At 38.2% G+C, this 27,635-nt stretch overlaps 1 protein-coding gene across 3 annotated transcripts in view; it reads right to left on the bottom strand.

The window, feature by feature from the left end:
• The window catches only part of SLC4A4 (solute carrier family 4 member 4), a 475,003-nt gene that overhangs the window by 300,815 nt on the left and 146,553 nt on the right, over positions 1 to 27,635 (bottom strand). For all 3 annotated transcript variants that reach the window (XM_054683021.2, XM_517243.8, XM_009447756.5), the window contains exon 3: positions 15,780 to 15,959. In XM_054683021.2, coding sequence (XP_054538996.1) covers positions 15,780 to 15,959 — 180 coding nt within the window. The remainder of the gene's footprint in view (positions 1 to 15,779; positions 15,960 to 27,635) is intronic.

Below are 27,635 nucleotides of genomic sequence, written 5' to 3' on the forward strand. Positions count from 1 at the left end.
AGCACTATGTAAAGGTCAGGTATTATTATTTTTATAATCAGAGAAGTGAACATTTAAACAAGTGAAGGTGTCCACATAGACATAATCTATGGTGCAGCACTGAGGACCTCTGCAGGCAAACGTGAAAGATGTGTAGTGGTGGGCACCCACAGCAGCCACCATGCTTACCTAGGCTGTCCAAAAAGCTATAGCAGGGATCCCTGGAAGAGAAGAGGCAGGATGGAAATAAATGTAAACACTTCAAGGGGCAATCCAAATTCAGTAAGTATCTCAAGCTAATTTGTTCTTTTGCTTTTAATCTAACTGATTTGCTTAGAAGACAGTGCAGATGAGACCATGGTTTGTTCCCCAATGAGCCTATGAGCTTCACCCCTCACTCTCACCAGGTTCATGCAAGGAAAGGTTGAGGGGAGCAAGGGGGCTTATAATGTGGGAATCCAACATCTATCCTTAATCCCCTACTAAGGACAGTGGATACATCACATAACTGGTACATCCAAAAGTATTCATATACTAATAATGTGAGTCAGAGTAGGGGATGTTTTTAAGTTCAGTTTGGGTTAGAACCAAGTAGCTCTTAATAATAAGGAGTGTGTTTCTACATTTTTAAGTACTTTGCTGATTTATTCCAGGAGGTCAAATGTTCTCACAGAATCCCCAAGTCTTTTATTCCAAAACCCATCCCCTTCACTAACAACTTAATGTAGCAGCCACTTGCCATAGAGAAGAGAGAGAAGGAAATTTCTGGTATTTTGGAAAAATAACAAGGTAGAAGCTGGAGTTAAAAGTCACAGGTTCGGCCGGGCATGGTGGCTCATGCCTGTAATCCCAGCACTTTGGGAGGCCGAGGCGGGCGGATCACCTGAGGTCAGGAGTTCGAGACCAGCCTGGAAAACGTGGTGAAACCCCGCCTCTACTAAAAATACAAAAAAATTAGCCAGGCATGGTGGCAGGCGCCTGTAATCCCAGTTACTCGGGAGGCTGAGGCAAGAGAATCGCTTGAACCCAGGAGGCAGAGGTTGCAGAGAGCCGAGATTGCGCCATTGCACTCTTGCCTGGGGGACAAGAGCGAGACTTCATCTCAAAAAAAACAAAAGGTCATAGGTTCAAGTCCCAGCTCTTCTCCTTGCTAATGTGTGAATGTGATTAAGTTACTTAATGATAATAACTAATATACACTAAGCTGTATTATTTGCCAGTGCCCTTTGAAAGCTTTATACTCAGGTAACCTTCACAGCCACCTGGTGAGGTATATTTCTTTATCATCTTACCTCACAGATCATAAGAATGGAGACTTAGAGCAGTCAAATAACTTGCCCACCATCAAAAAGCTCGTAAGTAAAGTATACTGGGATCTAAACACAAACTATGATTCCAAACCTATGGTCTTAACCACTGTATAATAGTTTTTTAACAAATTTTGCTTTCTTCATTTGTAAAATATGGGAACAATATCACTGGCATTATATTTCTCACAAGGTTCTTACGAGGATTAAACATAATCATGGACATGACAGCCTTTATTAAGTCTATAGTACATGACAAATGTTATGTGTTCCCACTTAAGTCCACGCACATTTCCTAACACCAACTACTTGCTAGGCAAAGACACGCAATGCAATATGCCAAAAAGAAGTTACTTCTACATGTTCTAAACTCAGAAAAGAAAAACAAAAAAAAAATTTTTAAAGACATCTGTGAAAATGATTGACTGCTGTAATAAGAGCAGCCATGGCCAAGCTGATGAGCAACGGGAAAAGCCCGTTCAGAATCTGCCCACGCCCTTCAGAAAGACACAACTGTCACCTAAACTGCTGGAATTTCAAATACGGTAAAAGCTATTATACTGCTACGATCATCCATTTCCAAGGCAACACACTTTCAAAGGAGTTTTCTCTAGAATTCAGTTGACTTTAGACCAATCAAGTGGAAAACAACTATTCATAGCTGTAATTTTCTAATTTTGAATATACCCAGCTTTGGAGAAAGGAATAATGGAATCCTCCAAGATTTGACTGCACCCTATCAAAGGCTCCTCATTTTTAGCCCAACAACTCCACTATGTCAGCTTCACCATATAGTTAGTATAGAGGGTCAGACCAGAAGTCCAAAGACCTTGTTCTAATTCTGACTCCCAACACAGCATGTGTGACCCCAGGCAAATTGCTTAGCCTGTGGGAACCTCTGATTTGTATTTCTAAAACAGGAATAATGTTTGTTCTGATTGCATCAAGGGCTATGGAACAGTTAGGGTTCTGTGTATGAAAGCTTCTATATGTTATACAGCACTACACAAAAATAAAACATTTTGCAACATATAGTCAACTCGGCTTAGTCAATTCCCTGAATGCTCTCTGAACTATGCACAAAGACCCAGAGAAAACTTTCAACACCATCCAAAATAACTTTGATGGAAAACTGCAACTTGCAGCAAAGGAGAAAAAAGCAAAGTGTGAAAACATAAAAAGTGCTCTGAGAAACATTTTATTACAGTCATTGAGGCCCTCCTGAGACCTTTTCTGATTTATTTTTAAAGAAAATACATTTCCTGATCACAGACTTCAAAAGTACAACGAACAAAAATACTCTGTTGTACTTAGTAATAAAGGTTTCAAAATTCCTCTGGCTAAAGAAAATCTCCCTTTGCATCAGAAATGTCTCCTCTTGTCCTAACTATGACAAAATAAGCTAACAAACCAAAACCAAAGTATAAATCGCCATAAACACTTCCATGCTCTGGTGACATATGTAAAGTCATTTTGGATGGAAGTCATTGAGGGAGCAGAAGCAGGGCTGAGGTTTTGTGTCCTCTTGACCCCGTCATCTGATCTCTTCCTTACATCACGTGAGTCACAGAAAGAAAAGGCCTGGGTATGATTTACAGCCAATGCTACTGAAATATTCACCCAGAATGAATTGCCCCTCCAACCTTCTATACTTCTAAAATTGTAGAATTGGTATCCTTAAGGGATTATCTTGGCTGCCAGTGGAGTAGTACATGAAAATAGACAAAATCATAGAGCCACTTGAGAAGATAAGAATGCACCTCACGTGTCAATGCCAAAAGCTTTTGCTGAGATTCACTAGTGGCAAAAAAAAAAAAAAAAACACTACTTTATTTGGCACACTGATATCATAGGGATAAATATTTGCAGAAAAGGTTGTAAGACGTAAGCAGAAGTTGGGAGTGGTTCTGCAGATAAACAATGTTGAGAAAAAACACAGAATCATAACCATAAAGCTCCATTTAAACTCAGGTTAAAAATCAGTACTTCAACTTACTGTATGCCTTATATATAGATGTGCTTTTATCACGGCATTTAATACACATAATTATTCACCTGAAATTGGTACGTTTCATTTTCTTTTTTTCTTTTTTTTTTTTTTTTTGGCAGACTCTCACTCTGTCATCCAGGCTGGAGTGCAGTGCCATGATCTCGGCTCACTGCAACCTCCGCCTCACAGGTTCAAACAATTCTCGTACCTCAGCCTCCTGAGTAGCTAGGACTACAGGCACACACTGCCACACCCAGCTAATTTTCATATTTTTAGTAGAGATGGGGTTTCACCAAGTTGGCCAGGCTGGTCTCGAACTCTGACCTCAGGTGATCCACCCACCTTGGCCATTTCCTCAACTATTAGTCAAAGATAATGAAATTATTTTTTAGATGGAACTCTCCTCAATGAGGCCTCACATACTTGGTCAGCGTTGATGGCCTGCCTTAGATAACCACTCTTGTACTCATCATGCTTTCTCCTAGCCCAGAGCCTTGTTTTGTGCTCTTCTTGTGACCTGCAGTATTTTTTTCACTTAGAGCCTTCACCAAAATTTTTTTTTCTCATCCTTCAGATCTCAACTCAAGCATAACTTTCTCAGAGAAGCCTTTCCTAACCTCCCTACCTTGATCAGAACCTACCTTTTATCAAATCTCACAGCACCATGGGCCACACTCCAACAGTACATACCAAAGGTAGAACTTAACATTTATTTGTATGGGTATTTGATTAGTTAGTGTCTCTCCAAACTGACTACAAGCTCCCCAAAGGTAGAAAGTCTTTAATTTTGTTCACTATCATCACCCCAACATCCAGCACAGTACTTGGTACATGGTGTAGACCTTCAATAAATATTTTTGATGAAGAAATGGATGGATGAATGAGGCATCTCATCCTTCCTGATACTGATACTGATGTAGTTAGCAATTACCACATTCTCTTAAATTTATCTGATTTGTGTTATTTCCCCCACGAAAATGTCAGTTTTTATAAAATTTTCATTTCTACAGCCCCAGTGCTCAGGACTATGCCTAAAAAGTACTCCATAAATATTTCTTAGATGGGATTAAAGTGAGCTGAATTGAAATGAATTGACTTGCACTGCACTGAATTGAAGTCTCAGGGATCTCGCTGTATCTCTTTCCTCATCCTGTTACAGTGGCCAGCCAGGTGCCTGCCCCAGTACCATGAAGGATGATGACAAGCTTACAAGTTTACAGTTCATACAAATAGATCATATCTCAATGAGATCATGCATTCATTTGGCTTTCTGGCCAGAAAAAAAAAGAGTCGAAAAGCAGTTACATTAGCTTATTTCCTCTCGGGGAACCATGGAGAAAAGAGTAAAAGTCCCTATTTACCAAACAAAATGCTGAGAAAATATTTTTCCATTTAAGAAGATGACAAATTAGTGAAAGTGACAAAAATAAATAAAAACTTACCACATACTCAAAAAGCTGCACAATTGCCTAAAAGCCAAACTGTAATTGTCAATGTGCTGGCATTTGGCACAGAGTTCAGGATTTCAAGGAAGCAAGCCACTCTTTTATGAATACTAACAGAAATGTCACAAGCAACTTTTGATTAAACTATGATTGTCACAGTATATAGGAATGAACTAACATATGGTATTTTTAAAATAAACTACTAACCACATCCAGTGGTTTCACAATTAAAGAATGGTTCATTGCTTACAAAAATTCCCCTAGACCCAGCTGTCTTCCAAAAAAGTCCCACTGCCTGACTCTGAATTTCCTCTGTCATCAGGCAGACTACCAAGAGGACAGCCTTGGATTTGGTGTGGACGCTCAGGGTAGCATCTTTGTTAAAGCTGGACCTTAGTCCAGCTTTATCTTGTGGCTGAACAAAGACTTGAGGTAACGTCCTATAAAAAGTATAAACTGAATTTTATACTTTTTAAAGTATAGAATTGAAAGTTATATTAAATAATCTGCTAGAAGACTAGGGTATGTTTAAAAAGAAATTTTAGAAAGCTAAAGATATTTATCATATGGTATGCTGGTAATTTTAAAAATCAGGTATTAGGAAAAGGACTAGCATAACTATAAGACAAGGCCCAAGTTTCTTATAGGAGGAACATCTGGTAGAGATGAGTCTAAAACCAACACAAAGAGGTAATGATAACATAAGAATAAAGGGAAAATCGTTAGAGAATCACTATGATCATTTGAAAATCATGGTGAAAAAACTATCCCTAGGAAACTAAAGATAAGGCAGGTAGAGGCCACTTGAAACCGGTTTGAGGATTGGATGTAGAGAGCTGGTCCTATTAAGTTATAGAGAGCTCTATTTTGAGGGGGTAAGATGTTAGCCCTTGCCATTCACCCAGTGATTTTTCTTTAATCTCATTGTCTTTCTTGATGGCATTCTTCTACTTCCTCTGCTTCTTTCTCAGAATAAGTCATCTCCTCTCTCTCCTTTTACTTTCAGTGTTATCCCTGCACTTCCCCCTCTATTCCCTGTGACTGGCCAAAATACAGAAATCAATGACATTTTTAAAACTCAATTGTTATTTAAAAATAAATATAGTCTCCAGGTTGTTTTTTCTTCTTATACATTTCCCTGATTGATTTCTTTTTCATCTGAACTTGTATGAGCCTTTTACAAAATCAAAGGTTCCCCACTCGCATTCAGTCACTAAAGACAGCACCTTCTCTCCATCTGCCAGAAGAGGAAAGCATCTTGGCCACTTCTTCCTCTACACAAAAATGTACAAAGAACATCCTCAAATTTATCCTATTGTATTAACTGCTTAGATGTTTTTACTAATGTCAGAAAGAATCATAAAATAATAGGATAAAAGAGGTTTAAGGAAAATATAGCATAGACAGATTTCCAAAGTCAGTTTCACGAAGAGCAAAAAATCTATAAACCTTCCAAGTGTGGTTGGAGCATGCAAACAATAGCTCAGAAAACTTTCCGCCACACTTTTTGAAAACTTTGGTTAGCATTTGATCTAACTGAAATGGCCACTGGAATGCCAGCTACCTATCTTCAGTCTTTCTTAACCAGCGTATCTTTTGCTCAAAACCTATATTTAGGAATCAGAGGAGCAAGGAAGAGTATTAGCTGTGTCTGTGTGTGGACATCAATAAAAAATAATCTAAAATCCTTTTGAAGCGTTTTTGCCCATCTGCTTGGTTGTTGTTGTTTGTGGCATTCAGCAGTGTCACAAGAAGTAACAAAGTACAATTAGACAAATAATTGACTTAGGATTTTATAGTTGCTCATGCATGTGTTCTGGATACTGGGTGAATCTGCAGTAAATTTCTAGTTATAGAAACTGCTATTTCCATACCTTGGTAACAGAAATTGCCCTATTTTCTGAGGAAAACAACTTCAGCTTTGAACGAACACAGATAGCTAGACAGCCCACATGTTTATTGAACATTTGCATCCAGAAGTCATATTTTCCATTACACTTAAATTATTCCTACCCAAAGCCTCATAAATGAAGTAGAATCAGTTAAATATAATTGCTTTATCTTGTGGTCTTTGTGGTAAAATTTTGATAAATGACAAAAGATAATGTTGATACAAAGTGTTTAATAACCATACCATCACCATCAGGAGTAGTTTCTAAAGTAAGGATATCATGTGCAATGTGTTTTTTTAAATAATAGAATTCTGCTAATTGGCAAATAGCAAAAGAATAGAACATTCCAGTTATGCTCTTGTTTCAGAATCAGTAAATCATAATCCTGACAAGGGTGCTAAAGTCGTCTTATTTCATCTCTGAAAGCAACATGGACCTTAATCTGTATATCTATCCCAGATACACATATAGTACCAACTCTTAAAGTTCTCCATGTAAAAAAAAACTCCGTAAACAGCCTCAGTGACACATTCAGTAATTAACAAATATCACTGCCATAAGTAACCTCTTTTATGCTCTATCCTCACTCAACACAGTGGAATATGAACCCTAAATAAATAAACGTAAGCAAAGGCAGGCTTATTCCAACTCAGAAAGCTATACAGTTCTTTAAAGAAATGCTGTCTTATAATATTTTGCATTCCAACACTTACCTTCATGTTTTCAGGCATTTTAATATTTTAATATATTTCCCATGAGAAAAAAAATACACAGGTAGCACTTTTATCTCTGTTTTTAAAACATGGACAATTTCTATTTTAATTATGTACAAATTGGTTATTGCAAATTGTAGAACTACAGCATAAAAAAAAGACTTTTCCTGGTATTCTCTCTTTTCACTGCACCATGATTCAACTCACTCTAGTGGACAGTTCTTTGGTTATTTATATTTTAATCACTTTTCAGTAAGGATTTAGGTTGAAGGGACAGCATTTTCTTAACCAAGATAGTTGTAAATTTTCTTGGATAGACCAGATTATTTTAACCTAATGGGTAATTTCTGGGCATTTTATTTACCTATCCACTCAACAAATATGCTATTGCAGAACATGATTCAAAAGAAGCATGCAATATCGCCTCTGCCTTTGAGTCTCTAATGATAATACTGAAGAGATGACATACATCTGAATGACAGAGGTAAGTCACCATTTGAGGCATTACAGATCTAAGTATCAGATTGTGTGATGTAGATAATATTTGCTGCAAGAGTTCAAAAACTGGGGAAGTTATTATGAGTTCATAAAAATGAACTTAAGGTGGCCTTGCTGAGACACAGTACATCTATAATTTTCATTAAACTACATAAAATATTGAAAGTAGCAGAGGAAACTTTGTTACATTGTTGCTTTACTCATTACTTTAAGTAATGATGAGCAATAGAAGGATTGTTTGTTTGCACCGCATGTTCTCACTCATAGGCGGGAATTGAACAACGAGAACACATGGACACACCAAGGGGAACATCACACACCGGGGCCTGTTGTGGAGTGGGGGGAGGGGGGAGGGATAGCATTAGGAGATATAGCTAATGTTAAATGATGAGTTAATGGGTGCAGCACACCAACATGGCAAATGTATACATATGTAACTAACCTACACGTTGTTCACATGTACACTAGAACTTAAAGTATAACAAAAAAAAAAGAATTGTTGGCTAGATACACAAAACAAGGTCATTTTTCTATTCCCAAAGAAATGACACCCGGGGGGAAAGGGGAATAAATACTGTTTGCTAGGAAAAAAAAAAAAAGGATTGTTTGTTTGTTATTTAATTAAGGAGAGACTATAGAACTAATATTTTAGATGTCTGGCAGCCTTGTCTGAAATAACTCCCTTCTATTTCAAGGATGAACTTAACGCTGAAATTCCAAATAAGAAGTATTGCCTTAGGAATTCAAAGGAAGTGGCAGACATAAGAGAAACTTTGAAGGAAAAACCAACAGCGCTCAGTGCATGGCTGGCTATGGAAGAAAAAGAACAGAGAAGGATAAAGGATAACTTGGATCTTGATTCTATATTAACCAGGAAAATGGAGACTCCTTGCTCGCAACACCTCTATAAAAGTGATGAAAAGTCAAGTAAGACTCCTATCCATGGGAAAGTTATTAAAAGAGCCTAACATTCCTGCCTCCAGATTGTGGTCATGGAAGAATTCCGCAGAATTTATTTATAGAGTAGGCCCGTGGTCCCTCACCCCAACTACTTCTGCATTTATGAGTTCACACTCATAAAGCCCTGAATTTAAATCCCTGGTATTAAGAACCCTTGTTCTTTAAGAATTATTTCCTTCTATATGAAAAAATTCCTAAACAGAATACTATTTCAAGAAGACCCTTGCCAATATCTTTCTTTTTTTCAGTGCATTCAAATCACACACACTCACACAAACTCACAAATACACATTCAAGCTTCCTGCCTTGTAAATTTGAATCCCAAACCACAGGATGTGACCTGCCTTCCGCTTAGGTGGTAATGCCTGTGGCAGACAGTCATTTATACCCCATTTACTTCACTAAAGTAAATTTCACACTGAAATTCTGCACAGTATTCTGGTTTCCCCCCATTTTCCACCCTAAGTCACAATCTCTTTTTAGCCCTGAGTACCCCAGCACGTGGAGTACACTAGAACCCTTTGAGGTCTCCTGAACTCATAAGTCACTATAAATAGCAACAACATCAACTCTCCCATGACACGTGTAAACACACTATTCATAACATCTCATGGCATGATAACATGGAATAACTATTAGAATAGAATAGCCAGTGGCAACAAGAAATGAATAGTGTAAAATCTGCCATTTGAAGGGCACTTCAAGGTGACTTCAAGAGAGCTGCATTTCAGAAACTCAAGGCTCTCTAAGAGACTTATGCAGTTAACTGGCTAAAGAAGCAGAAGCACTATGACACAGTCCTCTTGTATTCATCAGCATCACAGAGGAATAAACAACAATTATTTGTACCACACAAAACTCAACATTGTTGAGCCAACCCATTGCCACCAAAAACACAAGTATGCCAAATATTTTTCCTTTCTGCACAACACTGCCTCCAAATTGCTGACTTGTCCCACCCAACAGCCCTTCTTAACCAGATTAATTTCACAAAGAAACACAAAGAAAGAGCCAGAAAGAGATCCTTCCTATAAAAGACAGAACAGTCTATTTGATTTCAGGCATCCAGAACGGGGAATTACAACTGCCGACTACATTCAAGGACACCCTTGGTACACCAAGCCACTTGCTGGTGGCAGTATTCCACAAAAAAGAGCAGCACAAGAGACAGCACCTCCGCCCCTTGAAGTCCTTGTTCCCTTGGTCCTCTCACCTGCCAGCCAACATGCAGACTGACACTCACTGGCAAGATAAGAGACTGAATTTAGGTTGCTTCTCCCAAATATGCCGTTAGGAGCCAAGAGCCAAGCCGACAGCTAAAGCAAAAGAACACCTAGTGAGAATTTGTGGCAGAAAAGACCAGAAGAGCTTAAAGAATAGTGGTTATTGTTTACAAGGAATTAAGCTCTACAGAGTTTTAGCCTCAAGTTTTTGGCATTACCTGTGTATGATGGATAGGAAAAGATAAGCTTGAAGAAGGCAATCATAGTAACTCAAAATAATAACTGCTAACCATTATTGCTGACTATATGCAGTGCTCACTTCATGTTCAGAATACTATGATTAAAATCGATCATCCCCTTTTTACATATGAGGAAACTAGAGCACAAAGAAGTTAAGTAAATAACCAAGGTTACACTGCTGGTATGAACTGGGATTCAAACTCAAGTAATCTGGCTCAAATATGCACTCTTAACCACTCTGATATGCTCCCTTTCCAGTAAAATTACAACACAAGTGTCCCTTCTGAAAAGGCAAACTATAAGTTTTAAAACATTTTTTAATATAAAAAGCTTTTGTACTCAGACCTAAAGACAAAGTACTTCCTCCTACTTATATAAGGTGAAAAATAGAGAAGGGGATGAAAGAGATGGTATAGTTTTATTGTGTTTGTGTTTTGTTTTTTAAACTGGGACAGGTCTACCTCATTTTCATACATTTCCAAAGCCTTTTCTCCTATATATAGATCGATTTTTGAGAATACCAATGGCATGTAGAAAATTAAAGAAACCTTATTTTATGGTATCAAAATTAAGGATCTTGCCTGAAAACATTTTAAAAATCAAGAAAAAGTACAAATGTACCCAGAAGTATGAGGTCAGGTTGGGAGGGGTGTGCACTGGGAAAAGGGGAAGTCAAATGACACAACACCAAATATTCTTGGCTCTTATGAAAAGCTACTCTGTTCATTTACCCGGAAGCACCAAACAAAAGCAGCTGCCCATTTCTCTGTTTCAGTTTCCTGAATATAACTGGATCACCAACCAGCATCCATTGTCCCAGGCTCACAGAACAATGTTCACTAGCATAAATCCGTCAGTTCTGGTACACATCCAAAAAGCTAAAAAAGAATACCACAAGACTGAATGAGTGTCTGTATGGACATACCTAGCGCTATGATTCCACAACGGGCAAGACCTGTGTGTGAGAGGCAGTTAGCACCTCCAAGCATGAATGCATGTTCATGCTTGTCAAGAAATATCTTACACATCAGATCAAAATGCTGAACACGATGTTCTGATTGTAGCTTTGTTTCCTACCATCTTACACATCTTCAGGATCTCTACAGTCACAAAGTAGCCTGTGATGCCCCCATAAGTATCCCTGGACACTAACAAAATGGGAGGCACAGAGGCCAAAACCATGTAGGCTGGGAAGGTGTGCTGTGTTTCCAAAGCCTATCTCAGCCAGGACCACCTTCCCACCCACTTTTTGGGCAACCCTCAGAGGATGGCAGCTGCTAACTTAGAAAAAAAAAATGCACAGTGGAGGAGGCAAAAGGATTATTTTTAAGAAAGAGCACAATCTAACTTTTCTCTCAACCACCCACTCCACACCACCTCCTCATTCCCTTGTCTCTCCTGCTTGTTCTTCCATTTCACTTTCCTTCCCCAGCTTCTCTCTCCCCATGGCTCAGTGCACCACGCTCTCACACACGTTTCCTTCTCTGTGTCCCCAGCTGGGACACCAGCTCTGACGCCACACTGGGAATAGCAGCTGTGAAAGGACTTGGAGCTGCTGCTGAGCTCAGAGGGGGATACGAAGCTAGCTCGCTTCCTCCTCAGAGCTCCAAATGTGTAAAAATCAAACACTCATTTATTTTTTAGAAACCCGGTCTTGACACCAAAGCCATGAAGAAAATAGAAAGCATTAGGTTATAAACTAAATGAACCTGTTAATTATGCCATCTCCTTAATGTGCCTAAATACTGGAAGATATTTCGTTTACTTCTTATAAATGCCCTTTCATGTTTTTGTAGAGACAGGGTCTCACTATATTGCCACGGACGAAGCACAGCAGCTATTCACAGGGGCAATCATAGAGCACTACAGCTTCAAACTCCTGGGCTCTGATGATCCTCCCACCTCAGCCTCTGGAGTACCTGGGACTATAGGCATGTGCCACGGTGCCAGCTCATGTCACCTTAATATGGCTTCTGAAGGGGGGCTGCCTGCTCTGTGGAACAGTGAGCATTTTTAAGTGTATATGAAAAATTAATGTGCCTTGCGGTTCAGTTTCATCCCTCACCTGTGGTTAACAAGCAGCTCTACACACTTGGGAGTTACCTACCCAGACCAAAATCCCACTTTGGCGATAGACAAAATAATGAGGCACTTTCCAAAGTGGGATAATTAAAAGCGAAGACCAGATTTTATGTGTCAAGGGAGAAAGGCAGGGCAGGGAAATATAAATACGATGTTCCAGGCTTAAAAACAAGAAAATCAGCTGGATCTCTATCTAGGATATAAGAAATATTTAGACCAATTAAAGCAATGCTTACGTCTTTCTCTGTAGTAATTCATTCATTCAGTTACTCCTCAGTAAACACATACGAAGACCATACTATGTGCCAGGCATTGTGCACCGCCAAAGATAACAAAGTGAACAAGACAACCTGATCTTTGCTCTCATGGAGTTTACAATCCAGCAACAGCTCAAGACAAACCTGTAAGCTCTCAAAAATCACATGTTAAAACATATATTCTGAAGGAAACATAAGGCGTTGGGAAAGAATGATGAAGGGGAATCTGCACTAGAGAGAGTGTAAGGAAAGGACTCTCTGAAGAGGTAAAATTTAAAAGCCAGAACATACAGGAACAGAAAAACTAACCAGGACAAGAATGGGCTGACCATTTCAGGAAGACAAGTTTGCATGAACAAAGGCCCTGAGGCAGAAAAGGTTTTAGCACCAAGGAACTCCAATATCAATGTATCTGGAGTAAAGTGAGCAAGGAGAGAATGGCACATCACAGGACTAGAAAGACACTGGGCCATGATGCCCAATTGAGGTTTTATTCTTAGGACAATGGGAAGTTTTCAGCAGAGGAAGGACATGATCCAATTTACACTTTATGATGATCAATGGTGCCTCTCTATGAAGAAATACTTAAAAAGCAGAGACTGCTGCAGTGTCTATGCAAGAGGTGATGATTCCCTGGACAAAAATGTAACCGCAAAACTGAAAAGAACAGAAAAATTCAGATCTATTTTAAATGTTGAACCAACAGAAATCATTGAAGGATTGCATATGAGGGTGAGAGCAAGGAAAGAATCAAAGGTGACTCCCATCAAGTTACTATTTATATGTGGGCTTTTTGGTTTTTGTTTTTCTCAGAAGTATAAGCATCAAATCACGCACTGCCAGACACATGTGGGAACCTTGTCTATGGGACGTGATATGTCTATGGACATAAGCAACTCAAACACCATAGGTCACAGAACGACAGAAACTGTTATGTGGCTGTTCTTGAGAGACAATAATAGTATAGTAGGCAAGTATTTCATTCAGTTTTCCCACAACAATTTTGTCATCATGTTGGTGCCAGAGCCCTATGGCTTCCCCCAAAATCATGGGGTTAAATGTCTTTCTATATCTAGGTGCAAAAACTCTGACTTTTAAACAGAACTGTACCAAATAATTAACTACCAATCCATCAAAGCAGCTGAGGATATACAGCAATTTCTAACAGAATCTTCATGTCAAATTGGATAACTCATATCAAATATGCCAAAGGCACATTAGTGTATAACACTGATCAGCAGGAACAAAACTGTAAAATGCATATTTATAAATAATTTTTTTATGATCACTGAACAATTTAGTCCTTAACAACTGTCTCTCCATAGGATCCCTTCAGAAAACCAGTATACAACACAATGCAGTATTCCCCCAGGAAGAAACCTCTGAGGGGAAAGAGAATGGATTGCCTTGTTTATTTCACATGCTGTATTCAAACTGGTCCCCAAATGCCACAGAATGCAACAGTATTCTATGGTTGATACACATGCGGTCTCAGCATCTTCCTGATCTGTTCATTCCTTATGACCTACCTGAGTGCTGCTGGCACTGTTTCCACTGCCCTTCTCAAAAGCTGATATATAATTTTAACCTCAAAATTCCTGGGCCCATTTGTCTAGGTGAGCACCTCTTTACTTTTTAACATTAACAGTGATGATGCACTCTTGTTCTAATCTGAAGAATGAAAGACAAGTTATAAAAGACGCAGAGAGAGAGAGAAAGAGAGAGAGTAGACAATCACATGCACAATGGACAGAACACTTGACACTGGCTCAGGCCTTGACAGATGGATACAGAGTAAATCAAGATAAATGGTAGTCATTTATTTGGAAAAGAATGTTATCTTTTGTTCCTCCAGACTATTAACTGTGCCATGTTTATGTGCATTTTAAGGCCTTTTCTCAAAACAGACTCCACTACCTTAATCGATATATAAAGGATCCCTTTCAGACAGACTTTCCCCCAGTACTTCAGTGAAAAGTACATAACTTGAGTCTCCTGCCTTCTGGTCCTTCTAAGTCTTAAATTTATTTCAATGCTTTTAATTTAGATTTCACGATCCATCTCAAGCTCCCCTCCAAGCTTCTGTCTTTAATTCGATGGTCCACCTGTATTTCTCCTCTTAGCACCACACTTCTCTAGCTTCCTAAGCCACCTGCTCAGTTCCAACGGTGAGACTATAAAAAATTCACATCACTATGCCTCACACCCTCTTTAATTTAACTCTGTAAATTCACTTTTCAACACCCTTGAGCTGTTCATTCTAATTTGGCCTGTCATCACCTGCAATGACTGAACCCGATCTTTATCTGTGCCATCCATAATGCATTTTATTGCAGGGTCCATATTTCTGCAACTGTAGCAAAGACATGAAGAATGTACAGAGCTCTGCCAACATGAAAAGCTGTCACTGTGTAACTCCTGTTGGGGAATCTTCCAAAATTGGCATGTGTTTCTACTGCACATATTCATTCTCAGTTCAGCCACAATATTTGGCCCATGTAGCCAAATATTCTCCACATTAAAGAAACAAAAAGCAACATAAACATACATCTAAACACACAGCCTATCCTATCACTTGAATTCAAGGGTGTTCTTTGACCTCCTGCTATTCTGCTCTTAGTAACACTTTTATCCAGTGTATGACATCTAATACATTCAACATCTTAACAACTGTGTCACTCTACAGACCTCTCTTACAGGATGATTTTCCACAATTCCTATTTAAATCACTGACCTGGCTCATAACCTGGTTTTATGTCACCTTTAATGCTGACATTTGGTAAGATATGTAAATATATAGACATACATTCTCATCTTCACCTGCTGTCTCAACAGAATCTATTTCTAAGCATAAACAATGCAAAAAATTCTTTAGTCTTCCAGTTACTGTTTATTGCTGTAGTTAAATACCATCTGCAATACTACCCTATTACACATAAAAATGTAGAATACACAGCTATGCCTAAACTTAGTCAGGCCTTTTCTGATCAACTCAGAATCTTACCAGATGACCTCCTAGATTAACCTGCCGGTACAAGCAAAGCATCTCCACAGACACTATCCTTTAGAACAGATTCTAAACATCTCAGTATTACAGTGTCCCTCCCCTTTAGCCACAAGATTCAAAAAGGTGTCCTTCTCAAAGACGTGGGAGTGAGGCAGAGAGAGGCACCAACGCTCAGAGAGTACTCACTGAGAGGTTTTAGGATGCTGCTGCTGGATTCATCAGCATTTTCAATATCTGATTTGTCAGAGTAGTTCTCAGAGATTCTCTCCTTTTCCTTCTTTTCTTTGTGCCCTGTCTTTCTCTTGTGACGTCTCCTTCTCCTGTAACTCTTCGGCACATGGACTCCGATGTAAATGGTATGGTGGCCTAAGGAAGGTACACAAATCACCAGTCAGTTCAAACCACATTCTCTACTGCAGACAAATTGCACAAGATACACAGATCAGAAGAAAATGTCTATAAATTCAATGTTACCATTCTATATTTGGCAAACTCTAGAAAAATAAAATTTCCTCCCAATTTTTAATTAGCTTCAGTGTAATTCAAGCTAGTGGCTGACACTAGGACTCTGTGAGAGTGTACTCTAATTCTGTCCAGATAGACTACTTTTGTTTAGGAAAACCAAGGAATATCAAACTGGAAATCAGGAATCCTTCATGTTTGTCATACTCTGCCATCAATTAGTTGTCTGACCTTAAGCATGTATCTCTTAACCACTCTGGGCCTCTCATCATTTCTAGAAGGAGAGACTTAAACTGGGTAATCCCTAGAGGGCCCTCCAGTTTCAGCCTTACATGAGTCTATGATTATACTGGGTAGGGTTAGTGCCTGCTGGAAAAGGAGCTGCTGGCGCTGCAAAAATAAAGATTTAACTCAAAGTTCAAAAAGTCATTTTGCTGGGGGTAAGGCTTTACATTAAAACTTTTTTTTTTACCTAATCAGCAAAATAGAGACTTAGAACTGGGACAAACTGAGAAAAATAAGACATACTTGGAGAAAAGATTTTAGAAATACTCAAACGTTCACACTAGGAAACAGCTAAAATGAATGTCAGCTACAGTGCCATTCTCATTTTTCTTTTTTCGTTTCCAAAAGTTTCTAAAAACTGGTTGTTGCAATGATAAAAATAAACCGAGCCCAGCAAAAATTGCCTTGAAGAGAAGGGCATGAGGAAAAAAAGATTGTGAAATGCTTTCAGCTCTCTAGATGGAAGGAGCTGCAAAACTGACAAGTGGTATTATTTTTACAAAATCTAATAAGACAAAAAAGAAAGAAACTCAAAGTTCCACATCATTTTTTAAATTGAAAAACTTCTACTTTCACTTTAAATACAGCATAACTTCTGTATTTTAGGAACTACCATTTCAGAAATAATGTGAACATTTTTTTCTGAACTGCAAATTAGATTAGATTTTCTCATCTATGGGTTTTACTTCCCATTTCTGGAATTATTCCTTGATGACAACTTTGCAATGCCACAGCCAGTATCACGTACCTACATGCAAATACATGTACATACAGTATGTATGATACAAACTGTCATGAACTACTTTCCACAGTAACCTACGGGGTATATCTAAAAACACCATAATTGGCAGGGGTGTTTCCTTAAATTGGCAGGCTTAAAAGAATTATATACTCCGTCAGGAAAGATATTCCAGCTAAGCAATGCAGAACCTAAGTGAATGGGTTAGTATTCAAAAGAAGACATCAGATGCTTGAATGAAGTTGGAGGCATCTTTACATAAAGCAGGACCTCCTTCCCAACACACACACAGCAACTCAGCTACTACAAAACACAGTGAAATTCTCCCCACAGAATGTGTGCCAGTGAGAAGTGTATCTATCATGTCTAACCATTTGCAAGCAAATGGTTCTCATGGGAAAGCTATATTATACTAGGAAGTAGGAAATGTCTCAGAAACAATGTGAATTAAGAAACAGTGTCAATTGTTTCCTGTGCTCCAGTTACTGAGGGAGTCCTGAAGTTTTATCTCAAGTCTCAACAATGTAAGTGAACAAAGCCAACCAATTGCTTCAATAAATCAAACACGAAATGCTTGGTTGTTTTCAAGAAAACACACACAAATTAAGAGGTTGAAAAATTTTTTTAAACCTGTCACATTAAATATTTTCTATTCACATTATTAAATATGGCGGCTAAGCAAAAAATGGTAATTAAGCTATATTGCCATATTGATGTTATATAGAAAGATTTTTTAAATAATATTTACTCAAATCTGCATAGTACATTTGATCAAATCATTTAATAGACAGTCTATATGGGTGGATAAGATGCTAAGGTAAGATTACCGGCTAGGAAGTGTCATCATTGTCAATCTAATGAAAGAGTTAGGCCAGTTCAGAGAGTGAGCCATCAAACCCTGGAGAGAAATGCACTTGACTTTTTGGAACCTACTTTGAGTTGTCATTATCACATAAGTGGTGCCATTTTGTTCGCATCGTGATGATAGGCATCCTCTCAGCAACAGATTCTGTCTATCCCCATTTCCTCCAACTCCTCCTTCTTGGTTTTCCCTGTGCACTTCCACACAGGTGTGGGAGCTTTCAGAATTGACACTGCACTGTGAAGTGCTATGGTGCCCAGAGGTCAAGCAGAAATGTTGTTCCTCTCAAGACATGCCAAATTTTAGGCATTTTAAAATCAGCTTTACTGGGGTGTAATTTATAAACAATAAAATCCACTCATTTTAATGATACAGTCAATGATTTTAGTATATTTACAGAGTTGTGCAACGATCGTCATAATCCAATTTTAGAACATTTCCACCAATCCAAAAAGATCCCTCATATCCATTTGCAGTCACTCTCTGTTCCCACTCCTGTCTAATGCAACCACTCTTGACCATTTTTTAAAACTCTTAGTGATGGCCTCTGCGAAGCTACCATTCTCTAGTACTCATATGGCAATGAACTTTTTGTAGACATCCTTACAGCACAATAAAATACAATATTCCCTGGATGAGGAAGATATTGCCTTCCAACAACTGCCAGAGGAAATCAAGCCACTGAGCTGAGCAATTCAAAACTTAAAGCATCCTCCTCCTCTCACACATGATTGGTAACTAAATTTTCCTTTTCTGTCTTGTGTTCAGGTAGAGGACAAGGAACATAGTTCCATGGTTAAGCAAACCTTGAGGGGCTCAGGGACAGTGCTTTCTGCTCCATCAGTTACTTCTCAGCCTCTCTCACTTCAGCTTCCTTGCCTATAAGAAGAGAGCAAGATAGCCTTGCTTTGGTGGATGGGGTAATATAGACATGCTGTCTCAAAGGGACAATCAAATACTTAATAAGCTATATGTGCCAAGTAACCAAAACACCGAAAGTAAAATGAGCTGCAATGGAAGCTTTCTCACTGCCCCCACAGAATACCTGTCATCATGATCAATAGAAGCATCATTACTGTTGAAAATATGCTATGATTGATGAGAACATCACATGTGGATCTCAATATTTATTTTCATTAAAATCTCTTTACCTGTTTAAGGGATATGTCATGAAGACTGATGACTATTTTTAAAATTATAACTCATAAAATGACTGCAAGCTCTTAGGGGAGTCACAAAGCTGAGGATATAGTATTGTTTTCCCTGTAATATGAAAAGGAGAAACTTGACAGACAAGCTTTCCAACCTAGCAAGGGACTACAAAACAGTAAGACCATTAAAGAATCAGGGATAGTTAACCTGCTTCTTATACAGAATTTTTAGGCTAAAAAAAAAAAATTCTCCACTAGAAAACTCAGGAAATACTGCTTCCAAAGATAATGTAAAAAGGAGGAGTGGAAAAAATTTTAAGAGCTATAATGTATGAGGAAGAAGTGATTGTTTTAAATGTTATCAAAATAAATGTTACATTCTTGCTACTGAAACTTCATGAAGTAAAACTACTGGAATCTACATTTGACAGTGTTCATTTAGGTGTGCTGTCAAAGAGCATTCAGTCCTTGATTTGGCAGTGGCTTCAGCATCATGTGTTCAAATAAATACCCTGCATGCCTTTCTCTGACAGATGGTGCAAGTTCCCAACAAACTCTAAATATCTTGGGAATATCTCCCAATCCGTACCACAGCCAGTACTACTGGAAAGAAAACATGGCTTTCCTGGGGATCTCTGAATGTCAGAAATGATCACTACGTGATTCTTGTTTCTTCCCATCCTTACATGCTCCACCCCAGTTGCAAGTAGGAAGTACTATGATGTTAACTCATCCAATTATCCCAATTCCTGAAATATTTCTAACCTAACTTCATACTTCTCATAGTTGCTACAATGTTTTCTGGCAAACAAAAAACTTACACTTAGTAACTCTGGAGCCATTCAAATTAAGGTGGCTTTCACAAATACACATTTTGCTACCAAGGATGATTTAACACTTTGAAGTATGAAAACCTTCAAGCCAGAAAAGGGTTTTAGATCAGCCAAACTACAAATTCTATAGCTGAGTGGATGGTTAACAACATATGCCTCTATATGTAAGATACATCTATTAGCTCCTTCCTGGGAAACATGTTGCTGTGTTTACTGTACATACAGATGATAGCAACTATTTACTGAATGCTTACAAGCATGCCAGGCACTGCGAGGTGTTTTATATCTACCTCCTCATGCAATCCTGCTCCTATCCCCATTGTACAGGTGCAAAAACCACAGTTTGAGGAAGCCAAGGACATTATAACCAGTTAACTTTGTATGAAGTGTTCTCTTCATAAAACCCCACAGGAGAAATATGTCTCTGTTCTCAGTATCAAGACTAGTAGAGTGCTTCATCACTACTTTGATGGTGTGTTCTGTAAAACATACTATATTGATATCATAAATTTAATAACTTATTATGTCACCTTCCTCATTGGCTGCTAACAAGAGAATAGACAAATTTTAGGCAAACCCGTAGTGAGCATATAGAGTTTCATGACGTGCATTTTATACACAACCTCATTCTTCCAACTTTTCAACAGTTACTTTCCCTTCACCCTAAAGCTTTTTGGAATAAGGTAGTATATAATTTTTTAACCTGATATGTCAGTACTGTGTTCTATCTAAAGGATCACCAAAGGACAGGTAAAATCTTTACCCAGAAGTCTACCTTTCCCCACCTCCCACCATCCATCCCCTACCTCCAGCCTCTTACATACATCTCTAATTAAACACTGAGGGATGTTCCAGATTTGATTTATAGCCACACTCTTACTCTTTCAGCTGAATTTCTGTTCTCTCCAGTTCAAAGCAAAGATTCTACAACATGCAGCATTTTATATACTTCTTTCAGAACTAATCAGCAATATTCCCAAAATATGAGTTAAATACTGCCTTCCCTGGCTTATCTAATATAACCTGGTCTTCTGCCAAGATGCCCAAGACATGTTGTAGCTATTGCCAAGAAGAATGTAGGTAGAACAAAATTAAGAGATTTATTTTTTTTTTATTAAGAAAAGAAAAATGTAGAAGAGGCAGAGACCCTGGATGAGTGACAGATTATAAAAAGATGCTGCAAAGACTTTACTTGTTGGACCAAAAAAAAATTCTCAGTTAAAAGTATATGCATAAGAAAACTTAAACCAAACTATAGTATCAAGTCCAGGCACAGTGGACACTGTGTGGTTGACACTTTTATTTAACAAGAAATGGACAAGTATGTATAATCCTAAACACTTTAATAAAATACAAGTGATTTTTTTTTTTGAGACAGAGTCTCGCTCTGTTGCCCAGGCTGGAGTGCAGTAGCACGATCTCGGCTCACTGCAGCCTCTGCCTCCCCAGTTCAAGTGATTCTCCTGCCTCAGTCTCCTGAGTATTACAGGCATGTGCCATCATGCCCAACTAATTTTTTTGTATTTTTGGTAGAGGTTGGGTTTCACCATGTTGGCCAGGCTGGTTTTGAACTCCTGACCTCAAGTGATCCACCCACCTCGGCCTCCCAAAGTGCTAGGATTACAGGCACAAGCCACCACGCTCAGCCAAAATACAAGTAATTTGTTAGCTTATTATTCTCAAACCCATAAGAGTGTCCATAAGCAGCTCTAATAAGATACAAGCAAAGTAACATTGCTAATTTACTGGTATAAATACCAGCTCATGAGAAGAAAACCCCCTTCAAAAAGCACAGCGTAATTTTGCAGTTACCGGGGGTAAACCAGCCCTTTATGAAATTTTGCATGAGGGTCCAGACTCAGAACAAGGGATGATTTCTATTTTTATATATGGATAAGGGCAATTTTTTACATAAAAAATAATGTGTTTATTAATAGATAATTATGTATTACATATGTCATTTATGTATAGATAATTTTGAATACTGATAAGTAATTTATTTTAATTTTAACGCTACCAATTACACAGGACCAGGCATGCAAGCAAATGACAAATGTGATGAAAAACAGGGAAATACTTTTCTTCCCACTGAACTGCATGGGAATTTTATATACTGAAAGCCTCCCAGAAATCCTCAAGGCAACCTGAGGTTCCCCAAGCAAGACTGATAAGAAATCTTAGCTTGTTACTTGATGTTCACTGAGCACAGCACTATTAATATTTAATATTTGATGATGATAATAATAGTGATAACAATCTCTAGGCAAGAACTAAGAGCTACAGAATAAAAGGTCTCAAAGGAGACACAAGCTTATGATTGTTAGCTAGACTCCTGTCCTTTAGCTCAACAAACGTATGCATCTGTCTTCCAAGAGCTCATTTTTAATAAAACAGTTCTATTAATTATAGTCTTAGATGAAGGTGAGGAGCCTAAGACCACATACTGAAGTTGAGCTTCCTTTGAAGTTTCCATTATTAATGGCTGATAGTAAAGGCAAAAACTGACTGGCACTCTATAAAGTCTGAATTAGTGAATATGTTTATAGAAATACAACTTTATTATGTTCAGTGATCATCAATTATTTGAAAAGATCTTAGCTAGAAAAACAAGAATTTCCCCTTAAAGTTACTTCAGGAATCTACCTTAAGGAATTAACAAAATTAGAAATCAGGTTACCCTATGTAAACTGCAGTTCCTGAAGAGCTTTTCAATCTTCAAAGTTGATTCTCCAAAATAATGTTAACTTTGCTCTAGCAAAATCTTTCATATCTATAGATACAAAATATATCTATATCTATATAATTATATCTATATAGATATAAATTTACCTATACAAATATCTATATATCTATCTCTATATAATCTTTATAGAGAGATTATATATAAATATATATTTATTTAATGCATAATCTGAATTAAACATAGTCTCCCACTGTGTCTGGTACACAAAGGTGCTGCATAAATGTTGATCCTATTTCTCCCTTCCCTTTTCAAAGGAGAAAAAACAGAGCAGTTTTTTCTCATTCCCACCCACCTCCAGCCCTGATAATAACTAACTTGTGAACACTCTTTGTTCTCCAGAACATTCACCTAGAGGAGGGCAAAAGAGTCAACCTCAGACCTATTCTTAACTTGTCCCTTAATCGGCAGTTTTAGCCATCCTACAGAGTTGAGCTCTTCAACAAAGGCAGCACCTTCCATAACCTCAATCTTCCCTAACTCTGTCCAGAAGCAAGGGCTTGGCAATCTCCACCCTGATTTGGGCAAAGTATCCCCCAGAGCTTTCAATGGCTCACTGCCAATCTGCAGGAAACAGGTCTGTAAGTCCTTGTACTTGCTCCAACGAGACAGAGTAGAGCCAAAAGGCCTAGGAAGGCCAGCACTAGGCAGAACAGTGCTCAGAGTGAGCAGAAGCCACCCAACGGGAAGACAGGAACCCTCCACTTATCCCAACACCCAGAACCACCCCACACGGGCTACTGCGTTGTAATATGCAGTACACATGTTGTCAGACAAAATCCACCTGTGAGCCAAACACAGAGAACTGACAGTTTCCATCATTTCTCTTTGGTCACCATTTGCACAACTGAATGGGAAGTAGGGTTGGAAGATAAAAAAACAATAGCTAATTCAGTGGTCATTGATAACTGGATTTGCAATTGCAGCCAGAGAGGCAGCTTAGAGAGACACATAAATGCACACGTTCACACTCTCATTCCAACCACATTGTCCATCTCTGACTCTATTATGGCTTCTCTTTTTGCAGTGGCCTAAGCCCTGGCTGGGCAATAGGATGAAGGGTCCTTGGTTGCTATAGACAGGTAATCTGCAATATAGTCAATACACTCATGGCTAATCAGGTATCAACTATTTAATATAATATATAAATATTCAATATTTTAATATATGTTAATCTATTATCATAATTATATATCATATATGCAAAATATTACATATGGTTATATATCTTATATTGTATTAGTAGATGAACATATTTTTAAATATTATCTTATATAAAATATTGATGTAAATATTTAATATATTAAATATTAATTTATATTTGTTATAAAATATAAATATTAAAGTTCACATTATTCCCTTCCCTCATATACACATATGTAGGTAAATGAGATGTAGATAATACCATAGGGCTATAACAATCACCCAGAACTAGGAAAAATGCTATGAGAGACTTCTGTTAACCTAGAATCCCAGAATCTTCAATACTGTGGTTTTCCACATGCACCCAGGAAAAAGAGGGACGACATTCATTGACACAGCAGCACATAATCATACTTTTAAAGTGGCCTAAAAATCACTTTAACCGGTTCAGCCTCTTCATTTACCAGTGATCTAACTAAAGTCAAATAGGCAGTTAATGACGTATAGAGACTAGGACTCCTAGTGCCCCTGGATATATAAGCCTTCCTTTCCCATTTTTCCACTATCATGGTACCAGTCCTCCACCCATCCCTCCCATCCTCCACTGTCTGGAAAAAACAGCCAAAAGAATAATAACGATTAATCCTTTCAAGTTAGTAATTATTGAGAAGGGAAAAATGGGCTCAGGATTCTCTGGAAATGTTTGTCTTAGAGATACAGAATGACAAATTGAAATCCACCACCCTTAGTTCCATAAACTGCTCCAAAATATGACAATGTTCTAGCTGGGACATCTGTCTTCCCACTTACTACCAGGGGTCATTCAAATGCTGAGGCCAGTCTTATGTCTTCTTTCCCTCTCACCTCTCTGTAAGCTCTTTCAACACCTTTTATTCCTTTCAGGTCTTTCCACTTCCTGTTCTTCCAGGTGCTTCTCCTAGTTCTCATCCACCTCCCTACCTAAATTCCTTTTCCTCTGCAGAGGGAGTCAACCTCAAGCACACTCTTTTGGGATGAGCACAGCCTTGGGAAAGTCAGAACACCTGGATCCTTGTCCTAGTTATTCCAACTCCTACCAAGGTTACCTCAAGGAAATCATTTAACTTCTTCATGGTTCCTCTAGCCATCTGTAAGCTGAGAATATTGAACTAAATTTTCTCTAAGATCCTTTCTAGTTCTAAAACATCTATAATAATTCCAAATATTTTAATTAGTTAAGTGAAGTGGAGCACATAGAGGGAAAGGCTAAAAGTTTTCCAGCATCACCTCAAAGTCTCTTCCTAACTTCTCATAATGATAGTTTTCTCTTGGGCACTCTTATTCCCAACTAACCATGACACCCACATTGTTAACAAAAGTTACCAATCACCTTCTTTTTGCCAAATCCAGTAGCTACTATTTAATCCTCATCTTACCGGACTTCAAGGCAGCATTCAGCACTGTCAATTGCTAGCTCCTTATTAAAAGCCCTCTTCTCGGCCTCAGAGGCTTCACCCTCTTCCCAGTTTTCCTCCTACTTCTATGACTGCACTTTGTTAATCTCCAAATGTTGGCACTTGCAGAGTCCAATCGAGTCCTCTTCTCACTCCATTCTTTGACCCTGGGCAATATCATCCATTCCTATGGCTTTAAATGCTAGCTATATGCCTAGGACTCCCAGATTTATATCTTTATCCCTGTCCTTCCTTCTTAGTTCCTGCTTGTATAGTCAACTACCGGCTTCAGAGTTCTACTGCGGTATCTCACAGGTGCTTCAAATTCAATATATACAAAAGGCTAAACTCCTATCATCCCCCACCACTCTTCCTCCACTGTTCCCCATCTTACAAAATGGTACATGATCCCCCAAATTGCTCATAACAGAAATCCAGGAGCAGCCATCCCCATCCATACATCCACCCATCAATTCAACACATTTGTCTCCAACTTTTTTGTCCCCACTCTTGTCCAACCCAAAATCATCTCTCAGTTGAATCTTGGCAACAGCCTCCACACTTCTGTCTTTGCCCTCTTGGGACACTGTCTCCATCCAGCAGCCAAAGGAATCTTTTCTAAAATACAAATTTGGTCTTATCACTTCCTTGCTTAAAACCCTTCTGCAATGTTTCCTTAGTGCACACTCAATAAAATGCTAATATTTAGCATAACGTAAAAGACCTTGAGTTATCCTTGTCCTATCCACCTCAGAACTCTCCCCCTGTTCACATGGTCCAGCTACTGTAGCCTTATTTCTGTTTCTCAAATGGGCCTACCTCTTTCTCACCTCTGGACCTTCACACATGCCTGCCTGGAATGCTTCCCTGATTCTTCACCTAGCAAATTCCTTTTCCTCTTTTAGGTCTCAATTTAATGTTATTCTGTAGGAGATATATTCCCTGGCCTTCCATGTAAACTCACCTACGTATGTGATACATCTCTAAAATTACCATATCAACTAACCTTGTGTCCTTAAATAATGGCTGGTTTATTTGACTAAACAATAATCATGGTCCTAGTTACAATGTTATCACATTCAATGATACACATAAGCCTGGAAAAGCAACATATTAGAGGTCACACCTGCAACTGTTCTTACCATTTTGATCGGCTTAAAGAAAAAAAAAAGCATGGTCCATCAGTTACTTAAATTTAGTAAGAAGAGTTAACGTAAGTACTAAAATCAACTAATCTGTTGATTACCAGATATTAGTATTAGCTTTAGTCTGAAAGTGTTCTGCAGTCACAGCAACCACTGGTGAGAAAGTGTTGCACATAAAGATAAATTACATACAACGATTACCTGCAAGGGAGATAATACCTTAAATTTATGGGGTTAATCTTGGGGGATTTCAAATTGCTTTACTTATATTCCTAGAAAAAGTAGGAGATGAGAGATAGTACAAATTCTATCTTGTACAAAAAACTGAGATTCAGAAATTAAGTAACTTCTTAATGGCTTACTGGAAGTATCAAGGTATTTTTCAGGTATTATCCAAAAATTCTTAGAGCATTTCTAGTAGGTGGCTAAGAAGATGGGTTACTCACTGCACTTTGCATGAAGGAACCATAACCACATGACAATGATTTGCCTTGTATTATGCAGAAAGGCAGTGGCAGACCAGGAACAGAAAAAGGTCCTGAGACTACTGGTCCACCACCATGTTCTCTAAACCATAGAACAGAAGGAATAAAAGTGAGTAAAAACTTGAATAATCAGATACTAATTTAATTTGTCAAACACACGTATCCATTAGATTCAATCATGGGCTTTCATTCTACCTTGAAGACATTTTCTTTATTTTTCAGTAGGAATCAAATTTCCTGTTGAAAATTTAATAATCAATTGGGGGTTGGGTAGTGATTTAACCCATCTATAACAATGTAATTCCATTCCTCTAAAGCTGATATACTGGCCAATATTACTAAAATTTAAAACCTCTTTTTATTCCTGGAAGTTTTTGGCCTGGTAAAAGTTACTGAGCATTCCACCATGAAAATAGTCAATAAAATAATATTTCATGAGGTCTAAGTAGAGTCTGTTCTTCCAAAAATCAACAGAATATGAAGAAAGGTACACACATTGGATATAGCCCTTTGGATAGCTGCCTTCTAATTCTAACTCTATGGAAAGGCAGAAACAATTTACCAGATTTGAAAACTTTCCAGCTATTCAGAGAAATAAATTATTTAAGTCATCTATACTGCTGATTCAGTGGATGTCACTCACCACCCTCACTACCTTCACCTTTCATCCCACCTGGCAATCAGCAGATCCAGGGATGAATGTTGGAACCTCCCGTGAACCTATGCCATTGCAGGCTCTCACCTCAGTCACCTAAATGCAATCA

The sequence above is a fragment of the Pan troglodytes genome, chromosome 3 (assembly GCF_028858775.2).
Source record: "Pan troglodytes isolate AG18354 chromosome 3, NHGRI_mPanTro3-v2.0_pri, whole genome shotgun sequence".
NCBI classification, from domain to species: Eukaryota; Metazoa; Chordata; class Mammalia; order Primates; family Hominidae; genus Pan; species Pan troglodytes.